Raw genomic sequence first — 11,268 nt, forward strand, 5'->3', positions numbered from 1 at the left:
TTACCCCCTGACAAAAGCAACATGGCCGACGAGAATGGTACAAGCAATATGAATTTTCTTTTAATTTTATATTTTTCTGTTTTAGCTGCTTATTATTCTTTTAATGCACATCTATCTTTCAAAATTTTTTGAATCTTTCGTGTAATCTTTGGGTATTTTCCACATTTTTAGCTCTTTCTGGAGATGGAAGAAAATCCAGAGCAATTGCTTCATTTATCTCAGTGAGTTTTATGATAACTATTGGTATTCCTATCTGGTGGAATACAACCAAAGTTTACAGAGCAACGCTTCCATATGATGAACTGCAGGAGCTACAGAATTTAAAGGTGATAAGATGATAAACTCAAAGTTGTCTCAATCACTAATCAGTCAATGTACAATACAATCTCTTGTGCAGCAGATCGCAAAATGCTCATTAATATGTAAATGTGTTTGTTGTCCTTAATAGTTGCACATTAATGTGTCCGTTGATTTAATATGGCAGCAAGATTTTCACACTCAAGAAGACACTTTGCAAACATTATCTGATAAACTAAACTTGAATGATTCTAAAAAAGGTTTGTAGTTTGTTGACGTATGTTTGGCAATCACGAAGTTTTCATTTTTACTTTTGATTTTATTCAACTGTTTTTCAGATGACCACATTCACATTAATTTTAATTTGAGAGGTAGAAAGATAAATCCTAATGAAAATCAACTATTGGCTTCATCAATGGATAATGTAGAAAGTAAGGTTGAGCAAATTTTTTCATTTCTAATTGCATGACTTAAATGAACAAAATCAAGTGTAAGAACTGTTCACAAGCATTATTTTCAATTCACTTCTTAGCATTAGATGATGGTTTACAAGAATTATGGGCAACCAATGATGATTATTTGGAATATAAATTTATCATTGTCTCTGACAAAGAAGCAGTTTTGTTTGATCATGGAACTGATATTTTTATTGGAAAATACAGACATGCCCTCCTATCTGATTTTAAAGGTAATGAAATAATCTCTTTATCTTATATGTACATTCAATTTCATGTTTTGTATGTTTATTTTTATTTTTACGTCTAGGGCTCAGTGAAGCAGTTAATTTGATTGCAAATGTCACAAGAAACATATTTCTTCCTCGGGCTATCATGAAGCTACAAGTTTTGAAAGAAAGTCAACCTAGGACAAAAATTGACGAAATTCGTGCATTTAAATCTGTTACAGGTTAACAAAAGTTTCGCTAACTTCTTAATTCTTTCAATAATACTTTTTTCCCTAAAAAAATGGCCTTTTGTTCTTTTAAATTATTCATATGAAGAATTTTACATTTGCTATGCCAGGCTATCAATTGTCATTTAATTTGATCAATGATGAACCAGAAACTGGAATTGTTAAATGGAATATAGAGCAGGCGATATCAGGTATGATGTTTGGGGATCTGAGTAATCATCATTTTCTCATGAACCTGAAGTAGAGTTGGATCTGGAGTACGCTGATGATCAGAGTAATTCATTAACTTGTGTACAACAAGAAGGAAAGGATGTTATAGAAGATCCTTTTGCTATTCATCTTTTTACCCTGTCTATCACCATTTTTTAGATGTTCTGAAACCGTTTGTCAATAAAATCAAGTATTTTGATGTTACTTTTGATTCACAGGTATATCTTTAATCTTATTTTGTACCATATAACATCATTATTACAACAATTAAAGTCTTGATTTGAATGTTTCAGGTGTTGTATTATAGTGGACTTAATTTGGCACCAAAGACAGATAACAATGTGAAATATTTGACTGTTGAAGATCTACCACAAATGATTAATCCCATTGAGTCAAAGCTAGGTATTAAGTGCAATTATAATATATTATAATTTATATTTTATAATTGTCAATTTCTCTTATACACTGGAAAGTAATTAGGCATCATTTGCTGTAGACATTAGGAAATTAACCAAAAATTCCCTGCAAAATATGTAGACCAAACCAAACCAATTGTGATTAGTATTTAAAGGAGCACACTTCAAAAAATCTCACAAAAGGTAACAGTATTTAACAAGTCTGTAATGCCATTGCAAACAAGTATTCTGTTCCTGGGAATTTAACATAACGTCTAAAAGCGAAATTTTTCTCAATAATAAACCGCATAGGCATAAATCACAATGATATGCTTTAATTACAATAGGCATTGAAATTTTAAGAATTGTCATTTTCTAAAGGTTTCTTGTGTTTATCATTGGTATTTATCTTTCGTTTACGTATTTTGAGTACATAGCATTTTCTTTTCACTTAAGGTTCCTTTGTTTCACTGAATCCCAGTTTAAATTTCATCGTTTATATTCCACGATGGAAAGATACGCCACTGAAAATTATTGATGACAATGGTAGGTTTCATGATTATGATGTATCCATTGTTGTTGTGCACGGTACTTGTAATACGTCACTCGTTCACGAGGCCTTATTTTATTGTCTACCTATTGTTGTTATGCATGATGCTTCTATTGTCTAATACATCACTCGCTCATTAGACTATGTGTCATAGTCTTCCTATTCTTGGTTTTCATGTGCGTCTCAAGGGAATAGCTAAGAAAGAAAGGGCATCCACATTGTCGTCTAATAACAATGAAATCTAATGATATTCTTTTGTAAGGAGTCCACCAGCATGGCGCACATGAAAACCACCAATTCTTGTAATACACAGCGCTTTTGTAAATTTTGTGGTTTGTTTCCTAGGATAATTAATTTGCTCAACTGAACTCTTTGAATAAAAGTTCTTGTTGTAATCGTGTTTAGGAGTGTACGTTGCTACAAATGCATTTTTGAGTCCGCGATGGGGTGGTTTAGTGATTCACAATGTTCATGAACGTAGTGAAAACGCGACAGAAACTCCACCAATCATTCGATTGAAAATGAGCCCTATAATGAAGATATTTCTTACACAAATACGCGCCCTTGTTGGCATTAAACATGAAGTAAGCCAAGAAATGTTTCTGTAAATTTCTACTATCTTTTGTTGTTTGTATTTCACGATATTAATTTTTCTACGTTATCCTCTCTCTACAGATCACTTTAAAAGGTGTGACAATGTCCTCTTTCTTAAATTCTGGCGTACAGGATTGGGTGAGTGCTAAGAAATTTCGTAAAAGTGAAGAGAGTTAAGCAAATTTGTCGTGGTTTAAAGATTTAGAAGTGATCTTATAAAGGAGTTAAACATTAAGGCCCGTTTCAAACGTCGAACTTTACATGAACCGAACGCATTAAAGACAAAAGAAAATGAGATGAACTTTCCATTATCTTTGTTCGGTTCATGTAAAGTTCGACGTTTGAACTAGGCCTAAGGCCAGCAGTAGCATACCTTTGCAGGGTAGACACTATAGAAATTATTTCATTTTTCATAAACCTTTGTTTAACTCGCGTGATTACACAGAAGGGAATTTATCGAAGTTTACAAACTGTGGTTCAAGAACAATGAGATGATTTCTATGGGTGCACCCTTTGGGAGACTCTGTGCATCGTCTTTTGTCTTAAGGTCGAAAAAGATTAAAGATATTAGTGTCAAGATCATAGCTACATCATCTTTTTTTATGATGTACAGCTGTTAATTCGTGTCTTAGGAAGTCGATCGTTTATTGCTGAAGACAAGTTTGGAATACCTCTCTACGTCAGTAAAGACATTGACATCCTTGACCCAACTTATGGATAAAGTGAAAAATATGATAATTGCTGACAAGATAAAGATAGACATTGAAAACGCGCTGATGAAAATTAACCAGGTTTGTTTACGTTGCTGATGTTATAATGCAGTCGTGACATCACGTTTCGTCAATCTACCTAAATTTTGGGGCCAAAATGGTTTCTTTCCACATCGAAAAAATGTCGATTCCACAGCTGAAGCAGAAAAACAACTACAAAAACTTTTATCGATGTATTTCACCCGTAGTGCCAAGAGGCTTTATCACAAGGAAGGATAATTACAGCTTTTCAAGCCGCAAAAAGGGCCGTTCAACTTTCAGGTAGAAAAGTTGTATTTGCTCTGTTGTCCAAATGATCGTAATAAAGTGAATGGTTTGAACCCGGGAGTATCGTTACATGTTTATAGATGTTAACTGATGTTTCGCTGTCAACACCAACACTAACAGTTCTTCTCGGGACTCAACTAACCTGGACGATCTACACCTAAATACATGTAAAGATACTCCCGGGTTCAAACCATTCACTTTAATAGTTGTATTTCATGTATTTTCAGGCATGAAAAGTTCAATTGAAATGAAGTTTCATTATTGATGATTTAAATTTTATTCATTGTGCTTATCGTTGTAGAGAAAGCCTTCTACGATCCTTCAGTTTTAGAGCTGTTGTATTTTCCCGATGATCAAAAGTATGCGATTTTAGCATCAATTTTAAATTTGTGACGTTGTAGTTCATTATAATGTGGTTGATCAAGAAATCTTTTCCTTGTTTTACCAGGTTTGCCATCTATATTCCTCTGTTTTTACCCATGTCCTTGCCTCTTGTGCTATCCCTCTTTGCTTCCATCAAATGGTTGCGTAAGAGAGACGAATTGAAAGATGTGCAGTCGAGTGAAGGTCAGCGGTCCTTTCTTGTCATTATTTCAGTCCTACGAAAGCCATTTCTTCCCTCCCCTCTCCTCCCAACGGAGAAGAATGTAATCAATTTTTGCTATGAGTATAGAAAATGTGTAATGATTTATCGAAATTTTCAACACAATTGTGTAGTTTCATTAATAGTCATTATACTTGAACAAAAGAGAGTAACTAACACAAAATACACGTTTTTTAATTAAGGTGATGAAATTGCGAAGAAAAAAGATGAATGAGCCGATGTACGTAAGTGATATATAGTCTTTTTAAAATACAATAGTGAAGCCTATTTTTTCTTTGCCACATTTCATTCTCCCTGGTTGCTTTTATGATGCAAAACTTATTTCATGACGACTGGTGCCATTTTGACGGATCAGCTCTAAATGCAGAAAAACCTTTTTGTTGTTTTATTATCAAAACACTCAAACTCAAACAATTGATAAAGTAATGCTATTTTATGATTTTTATGACGGTTCAAATCAGTGAGGAAAACACAATGAAAATAATTGTCACCTGATCTTATCCGCTTTAGGCATAGTACCGCTGTACAAACGGTTTGCAACATGCGCGGCAATCGGATCCTTTCCTACAGTAGCAACAGCTAAAACATCGTTTCCTCTATAGAATTAAGAAACGCATCGTAAGATTTTTCATATTTTTTTGAACATTCAGCTATATCTTGGAGGTTACTTGATGTAATAGGCAGCAAACGACAAATCTTCGACGCTCCCTTCTATAAGAACATCATCAAAACTTTCAGCATGACCTAAAATAGAAAACTGTCAATTATGCCCTTATTACTTTCATTCCTTCGAACTTCCATTCCTGTTCATGAATAGCTTTGATAACCAGATCAGAAAACGATAACGGCTTGCCTGCATAGCGAATGCTTTTTCCATATTGCATCGTCCAAAAGAACGGCACTGTGTCAACTTCTTTACTTTTAGCAAGCATATTTAAAGCTGCTACTTTTCCTGCACAAAATCAAAGGTGAATTTCACAGCACCATAGTTATCATCTTTGGCTTACGTAAATATTGCCTTACCGTGCGCATGAGCAAGCTGCCAGTGACCTATGGTCACATGTTTTCCATTAAGCATCTTGAGAGGAAACGACGCTATGTCGCCCCCAGCGTAGATATCTTCATTTGCCTTCATATACTACAAATATAATAGTGAATCTATTACATTGTTTTCTTTCATTTGGTTCTATTACAATATCTTCTTTCATTGTCTTCTTTCATCGCTTCTTTCAAAAACATTTCCAACCGAGAAATTTGGAACACTAACACTAACCTTATCGACAATAATACTACCGTGTTTTGTTGTCTCAACCATACAATCGTCAACAAAACCCGTAGATGCCTTAACACCTAAAACATGCAAGTTAGATTATGCAGATGGTAACTATTCATTGAGCAAAAGATACACAGTTTCTTTCACCTATGCCTATGACGCAAACGTCAGCCTCCAGCACTTCGTCATTTGTCAACAACGCCTTTTCGAGCTGAATGACAATTTTTTTTTTGACATGTTGCTAAACAAGAAAACTGTTTTTCATTTTGGTGACTAACCTTTCCGTTGACTCCTTTAAACTCTTTCACTGACGTATTAAAATGGAACTTCACACCTTTTTCAGCATGCATCTATTACAGAATAAGATGATTACGTTAGAAAGGCATTGTGGGAAGGTTTAGTTTAAGGTTTCTTGGCTGCACTCACTTTAGTTATACGCGCACCAACTTCTGAACCAAAGACCCTTGCGAATGGAGTGGGAGACTGCCCTACGACGTCAACGCTTGACGCTTCACCTTTGTCCACGCCGAATGCGGCCACCTCCAAACCTAAAGTAAAGAAATTTATACAGTTTATGAAAGTATTTTGACATCCTCGACCAGGAGTCCATGACTTCGCCGAGACTTTGACACATCATGAGATTTCATATTTTTTTTTAAATTACCGATAAATGAAGTTCCTATGACCAGCATCCTCTTTCCTTTACATGCAGCAGCTAAATGACATTTCAATCATTATCATTGTCTATGTTCAGAAGAAGGCATCAAGAACAGTAAAAAACACTCCCACCGATGGCATTGGCGTCGTTGGGATTTCGCAGGTAGAAGATATTTTTCAAATCACCACCGGGAACATTCATCAATCTTGGACTAAAGTGAAGACGGACGAAGGATTTTCATAATTCAATGTTAATGTTTTAAGCAAGCAAACCTGTTCCTGTTGTATGGCAATTGGCAAAAAATCTTTAAAAGAAAAGCTAAGAATATGGAAAATTGCACAAAATCGAACATACGTTCCGCCAGTGCCAATGAATAATTTATCATATTTGATTGTTGTTCCATCCGTGAATTCAACGAGCTTATTTGATTTGTGTAGTTTACAGGCCTTAGAAAGAAGAGTAATCAATGTCACAACTTAAAGAAAAGTATTTTACAGATTTTGTGATTGGTTTCAACTTTATATCACCTCCTTCTTAAATTCTACTTTGATATCATAGTTTTCTAAAAACTCTTTTGGTCGTAAAGCAATTTCATGACCTTTTTTCTGTAGCACCTTGAAAGAAATGGATAAAGTCATATTAAACATGAATAAATATTTCATGGTTTTTTTTTAAGTCAAACTTTCAACATACTTTACTAAGCATGGGTCTATCATAAGGCAAAAAATCCTCTGCAGTGGCAATTACAACTTTTCCTGTAACACAATGCAAAGAAGAAAAAATACCATCACTTCTAACTTGACACTATCACTTGTACTTTCAACATTCACCTTTGAAATTATTCTTTCGTAATGTTTCAGCACATTCAAGCGATGATGGACCTTGTAAAAGAAAACTGTTTGCAGTTTAATGATGAAATTTCATCTGACTTTTGAATTTAGTACGTTTTACCTCCACCAAGTAATAGAAATGTTCTTCCATCTTCATTTGGAGATGCTCGACTCATTTCAGATACTTTTTTGTGGGATTTTAAGTCCTTTAGATGTTGAGATTTTATATTTATATGATGATTCTATTAAAATTCACATCAAGAAGAGATCACTCACCTCTGGATTGGCTATTACAAGAACATTTCCTTCAACTATTTTGGTCTGTTTTTCAAAAAAAATGGAATATAAGATCAAAGAAAGGCAAACATATTAAAAATGTGACTAGCACTGACTTGAAACTTGGGAATTGCATCAAGACCAGGAAAATCTTCAATATCACCAGTCCACACATTGAAACAAGCTCCATGCCATGGACAACGGACACGGCCATTCATTAAACTACCTTTAACTAACTGGGCACCATAATGGGTGCATTTATGGCCTACAGCTGTGTATGTTCCATTTTCACGCACCAGCAAGGCATGGCCATTTTCACCAATGTCAATTTGACGCATCCTTAATGACAGTCATGATTATTATCACAGTGGCACAATACAAATTCTGATAATGAAGCTGAGTAATCATTTTCTCTTAAACTTTTATTCAATTATGGAGGTTTTTTGTGGAGATTATAAAGTTCACTCACATGTAATAACATTTGTAAAAGACAGTAATTAGAAGGAACAATGTAAACTTATATCAGTTAACTTTCATTTTTCAAAACAAACATTGCAATGGTTTTATTGAAAAAATAAAATTGTATTAATGCATACTCTCCATCTTTCATGTCATCAAACTTGCATGCAACTGTTTGAACCATAGATGATGTCATTCTCGAGTATTTCTTTCCTGTTTAAATTAAGTTTATTTACAGTAAGGCGTTAAAATGAGGTGACAGCACTTAATTGTGCAAGAAATTACAAAATATTGATTGATTCTGACACGAAGTCAATACGAACCACGGTAGTAAACAGCTCTCGCTATTAAGGAAAAGTCGCAAATATTTCTTTCGTCGAGTTTGCAGACGTTAGATCGCAAACAAACTGAAAGGTTTCTACGATCGATTAGCTTTGCAATATACAACTTGACGCAGTATATTTTGTTAAACATTTGTATGTTGACAGTTGACAGTTCTGGTCGTCTAAGAAGTTGATTTGAAGATGTTTTGCATATTTAACTTCGTATACGGAATAATTTAACTCTTGTACTTTAGTAAAGTCAATAAGTAACGTTGACTGAATAATTTAACCCTTGTACTTTAGTAAAGTCAATAAGTAACGTTTACGGAATAATTTAACCCTTGTACTTTAGTAAAGTCAATAAGTAACGTTTACGGAAATACTACGACTTGCATACTTTAAACAATTCAACATCAAATTTCTAATTTCTTTACCTACCCAGTAAAAATTAACACGAAGTGTTCGAAACCTTGTTTCTTTGATAAATGGTCAGGATCCTTGGATAATGTTTCTTCGTTTGCATAGTATTTTAAAATATGCATTTATGTTGTTTGAATGTCATTCAATGTGAGCAATTAATGAATATAATTACGTAAGTCTTACAATGAAAAGAATCTTCTAAGAACAAAAAAATTAAAATAGAAATTTGGTCAAAAGAAATTGGGAATTGAACTGACACAATTAGTCAATTTTAATAATCAATAATGAAATATGCCATTAACAGCATAAACAGGAATATTAGTACAGTCAGCAGATGAACACTCTCAAATTTAGTCTTCTTCATAACCATCAGGTAAAGCATTGACATGAGAATTATGGAACAAAGTATGGTTACCATCACCCCATGGAAACGGCTAGAAATAATAAAATGAATAATGCAATGAAAATACTTATAGTGTACAACAGTTGATAAAATAATTTATACTTTTATGTACTTGCTTTATGACAAGAAACCCTATTATACAAAACCCTCCATGCCAGGTTTAGTTATACACAACGAACACGCTTCTTCAGGCACAGGCATCAGGTAATAATCTATAATATCCATTAAACGAAATCAAATAACCTTGGATCTTATCCTTAAATGAGCATATCCTTTAAATTCTGCTTTTTCATGATGTGCTTTGTGTGCCATTTCTTTCGATACAGTGTTGTAAACACAGAACAGAATACCGGGAGCAGCAACAAATATCGATATCAGTTTCCATGTTTTCGTTGTACCTAAAAAGGCACCAACTCTTTATTGATGCAAAGTTTTATTTGTTCAAGAAATACTAACTATATACCTGCGGCATGTTTTTCTTCGGCCAGCATCTCACTCTTGAGATCGGAAACTGACGCCGTCGAGAAGGATCGCCTCTGCAATAAACGAGAAAATATTCTTGAAACCGACGCCATATTGAAAATCCCGAACACAACAAAATTTTATGAACGGAAATTCGGATCAATTTGAAGGATACGTTCGTATTTAAACGGTAACTCTCGTTAATTACTCGGAGTCATCCGGAGTTCAAAAACAATAATCTACTGAAAGGTCACATGCGAAGTTCTTCAAAGAGATGGAGATTCTTTCTAAAAGTACTTTTGTCCTTGTCATTTTTGCGAGCATCTTGCCTTCTTATGTATTATCCACGAAAGGTGTTCTATCTTTGGACAGTCTGACTTTTGACAAGGTTTTTTAAGGATTTTATATCGCTTTTGTTTACAAACATTTCACTTATGATATTTTGCACGTGGCTGTCAAACGCATCTTTTGATTTTTTGTGCTTATGAAGGCATCACACTGTAGTGCTTACATTTCCTATAGTGAAATTTAAAGGACGTTTTCAGTTAAAATAAGGTGAAATAAATACGTTTGCCGGTTGATGTTTGAACCCCGAGATTTTATCCAAGAATATTTTCAAGGGTATCCCTAACTTCACGTAGGTGATTAAAAACTTCAAGTTTGTTCTGGTCAAATTTGACAAGCAATACGCATATGGGGATAAAGAAGATGAATTCAAAAAGTTTGCAATTCAAGTGGCAACACAGTCAGAGTTGTTGGTTGCTGAGGTCGGAGTTTCAGGTAAAACGAGACAAACAATTGATATAATGAAGAGTTGCTCACATGTAAACTTGTTTAGAGTATGGTGATAAAGAAAATGAAGACCTACGAGAAAGATTTGATGTGAAAAAGGAGGACTATCCTGTTTTCAAATTGTTCAAGGCTGATCAGGATGAACCCATCAATTTTAAACAAAGTGTGACAAGTGATGATCTAGCTAGGTTTATTCGTCTTGAGAGTGGCCTCTGGCTAGGTATGTACTTTTTCTATTTATGGTGGTAATGAAATGGGTTTTTCTTTTAAAAGACGACCTGTTGTTTTAGGTAAACCAAACACTTTGGAAAGTTTTGATAAAGTCATCATTGAGTTTGTTAAAGCAGATGAAGCAGAATACGACAAATTCATAACTCAAGCAGAGACAGCCATGGCTGCTGCTGAAGAGAAGGATAAGGTGCCTGCTAAAGTCTACATAAGTACTATGAAAAAGATTAAAGAAAAAGGAATAGCTTACGTAAGTAATGAAATGGCAAGAGTTAATAAACTTTTAAATGAGAAGTTGAGCGATGCTAAAAAAGCAATGTTTAAGAATCGTTTGGATATTTTGGCCTCATTTGCAGATTATATCAATAAAGGAAAAGACGAGTTGTAGTTTTCTTAAAGTCATAGCCGTTGAATGTGCTTTAAATTTTACCTTTTTTAAGTAACGAACATTGCTGCCATGTTCTGCCTTAGCAATAATCATTGAAGCTTACAAATGCATGCATGTTACAATAGAACAGAATAAATGGTAGTATTTTTTCTTTTCA

General features: G+C 34.2%; 4 protein-coding genes across 5 annotated transcripts; 2 read left to right on the forward strand and 2 right to left on the reverse strand.

Moving 5' to 3' along the window:
* The first annotated feature begins 12 nt into the window (after positions 1 to 12).
* Positions 13 to 7,205, forward strand: LOC124434079 (GPI transamidase component PIG-S-like). Its single transcript, XM_046983949.1, has 17 exons — positions 13 to 37; positions 172 to 326; positions 449 to 557; positions 636 to 728; positions 830 to 985; positions 1,063 to 1,203; positions 1,320 to 1,400; positions 1,579 to 1,637; positions 1,713 to 1,821; positions 2,271 to 2,360; positions 2,770 to 2,948; positions 3,040 to 3,096; positions 3,591 to 3,749; positions 3,917 to 3,989; positions 4,297 to 4,354; positions 4,444 to 4,562; positions 4,782 to 7,205. Exons 1-17 carry the CDS (start codon positions 22 to 24, stop codon positions 4,811 to 4,813), a joined length of 1,686 nt encoding a protein of 561 aa, XP_046839905.1. The 5' UTR covers positions 13 to 21; the 3' UTR covers positions 4,814 to 7,205.
* LOC124434076 (apoptosis-inducing factor 3-like) lies at positions 4,651 to 8,960 on the reverse strand. Of its 2 annotated transcripts, XM_046983944.1 has the most exons (21): positions 8,857 to 8,960; positions 8,419 to 8,600; positions 8,233 to 8,308; positions 7,753 to 7,975; positions 7,637 to 7,681; positions 7,482 to 7,566; positions 7,361 to 7,411; positions 7,224 to 7,285; positions 7,058 to 7,144; positions 6,885 to 6,976; positions 6,662 to 6,741; positions 6,537 to 6,587; positions 6,299 to 6,420; positions 6,151 to 6,222; positions 6,020 to 6,083; positions 5,873 to 5,949; positions 5,623 to 5,737; positions 5,453 to 5,551; positions 5,268 to 5,343; positions 5,091 to 5,195; positions 4,651 to 4,956 (listed from the first exon to the last, which is right to left on the reverse strand). In XM_046983944.1, the coding sequence occupies exons 1-21, from the start codon at positions 8,958 to 8,960 to the stop codon at positions 4,923 to 4,925; spliced, it is 1,902 nt and encodes a 633-aa protein (XP_046839900.1). In that variant the 3' UTR covers positions 4,651 to 4,922. The 2 variants fall into 2 exon arrangements, with proteins under 2 accessions (XP_046839900.1, XP_046839901.1); XM_046983945.1 differs by lacking the exon at positions 8,419 to 8,600 and having other exon boundaries at positions 8,857 to 8,937.
* Positions 8,961 to 9,078: 118 nt separating this feature from the next.
* LOC124434091 (cytochrome c oxidase subunit 6A2, mitochondrial-like) lies at positions 9,079 to 9,849 on the reverse strand. The gene is made up of 3 exons (XM_046983967.1): positions 9,705 to 9,849; positions 9,485 to 9,639; positions 9,079 to 9,272 (listed from the first exon to the last, which is right to left on the reverse strand). Exons 1-3 carry the CDS (start codon positions 9,814 to 9,816, stop codon positions 9,189 to 9,191), a joined length of 351 nt encoding a protein of 116 aa, XP_046839923.1. The 5' UTR covers positions 9,817 to 9,849; the 3' UTR covers positions 9,079 to 9,188.
* A 64-nt stretch (positions 9,850 to 9,913) lies between these two features.
* LOC124434085 (endoplasmic reticulum resident protein 29-like) lies at positions 9,914 to 11,268 on the forward strand. Its single transcript, XM_046983957.1, has 4 exons — positions 9,914 to 10,091; positions 10,345 to 10,483; positions 10,542 to 10,715; positions 10,786 to 11,268. Exons 1-4 carry the CDS (start codon positions 9,978 to 9,980, stop codon positions 11,109 to 11,111), a joined length of 753 nt encoding a protein of 250 aa, XP_046839913.1. The 5' UTR covers positions 9,914 to 9,977; the 3' UTR covers positions 11,112 to 11,268.

The sequence above is a fragment of the Xenia sp. Carnegie-2017 genome, unplaced genomic scaffold, assembly GCF_021976095.1.
Source record: "Xenia sp. Carnegie-2017 unplaced genomic scaffold, XeniaSp_v1 HiC_scaffold_14, whole genome shotgun sequence".
NCBI classification, from domain to species: Eukaryota; Metazoa; Cnidaria; class Anthozoa; order Malacalcyonacea; family Xeniidae; genus Xenia; species Xenia sp. Carnegie-2017.

What these genes read in the sequence shown, in the direction of transcription:
- LOC124434079 (XM_046983949.1), top strand. An exon ending in CCTCCTATCTGATTTTAAAG is followed by an intron (nt 986 to 1,062) that starts GTAATGAAATAA and finishes TTTTACGTCTAG; the next exon opens with GGCTCAGTGAAGCAGTTAAT. An exon ending in TATAGAGCAGGCGATATCAG is followed by an intron (nt 1,401 to 1,578) that starts GTATGATGTTTG and finishes ACCATTTTTTAG; the next exon opens with ATGTTCTGAAACCGTTTGTC.
- LOC124434076 (XM_046983944.1), bottom strand. Translation starts at nt 8,960, where the DNA reads ATGCATATTTTAAAATACTATGCAAACGAAGAAACATTATCCAAGGAT. An exon ending in ATAGACCCATGCTTAGTAAA is followed by an intron (nt 7,145 to 7,223) that starts GTATGTTGAAAG and finishes ATTTCTTTCAAG; the next exon opens with GTGCTACAGAAAAAAGGTCA. An exon ending in AAGTAGAATTTAAGAAGGAG is followed by an intron (nt 6,977 to 7,057) that starts GTGATATAAAGT and finishes CTTCTTTCTAAG; the next exon opens with GCCTGTAAACTACACAAATC.
- LOC124434091 (XM_046983967.1), bottom strand. Translation starts at nt 9,816, where the DNA reads ATGGCGTCGGTTTCAAGAATATTTTCTCGTTTATTGCAGAGGCGATCC. An exon ending in CGAAGAAAAACATGCCGCAG is followed by an intron (nt 9,640 to 9,704) that starts GTATATAGTTAG and finishes GTGCCTTTTTAG; the next exon opens with GTACAACGAAAACATGGAAA. An exon ending in ATTTAAGGATAAGATCCAAG is followed by an intron (nt 9,273 to 9,484) that starts GTTATTTGATTT and finishes TATTATTTCTAG; the next exon opens with CCGTTTCCATGGGGTGATGG.
- LOC124434085 (XM_046983957.1), top strand. Translation starts at nt 9,978, where the DNA reads ATGGAGATTCTTTCTAAAAGTACTTTTGTCCTTGTCATTTTTGCGAGC. An exon ending in TGCTGAGGTCGGAGTTTCAG is followed by an intron (nt 10,484 to 10,541) that starts GTAAAACGAGAC and finishes AAACTTGTTTAG; the next exon opens with AGTATGGTGATAAAGAAAAT. An exon ending in TGAGAGTGGCCTCTGGCTAG is followed by an intron (nt 10,716 to 10,785) that starts GTATGTACTTTT and finishes CTGTTGTTTTAG; the next exon opens with GTAAACCAAACACTTTGGAA.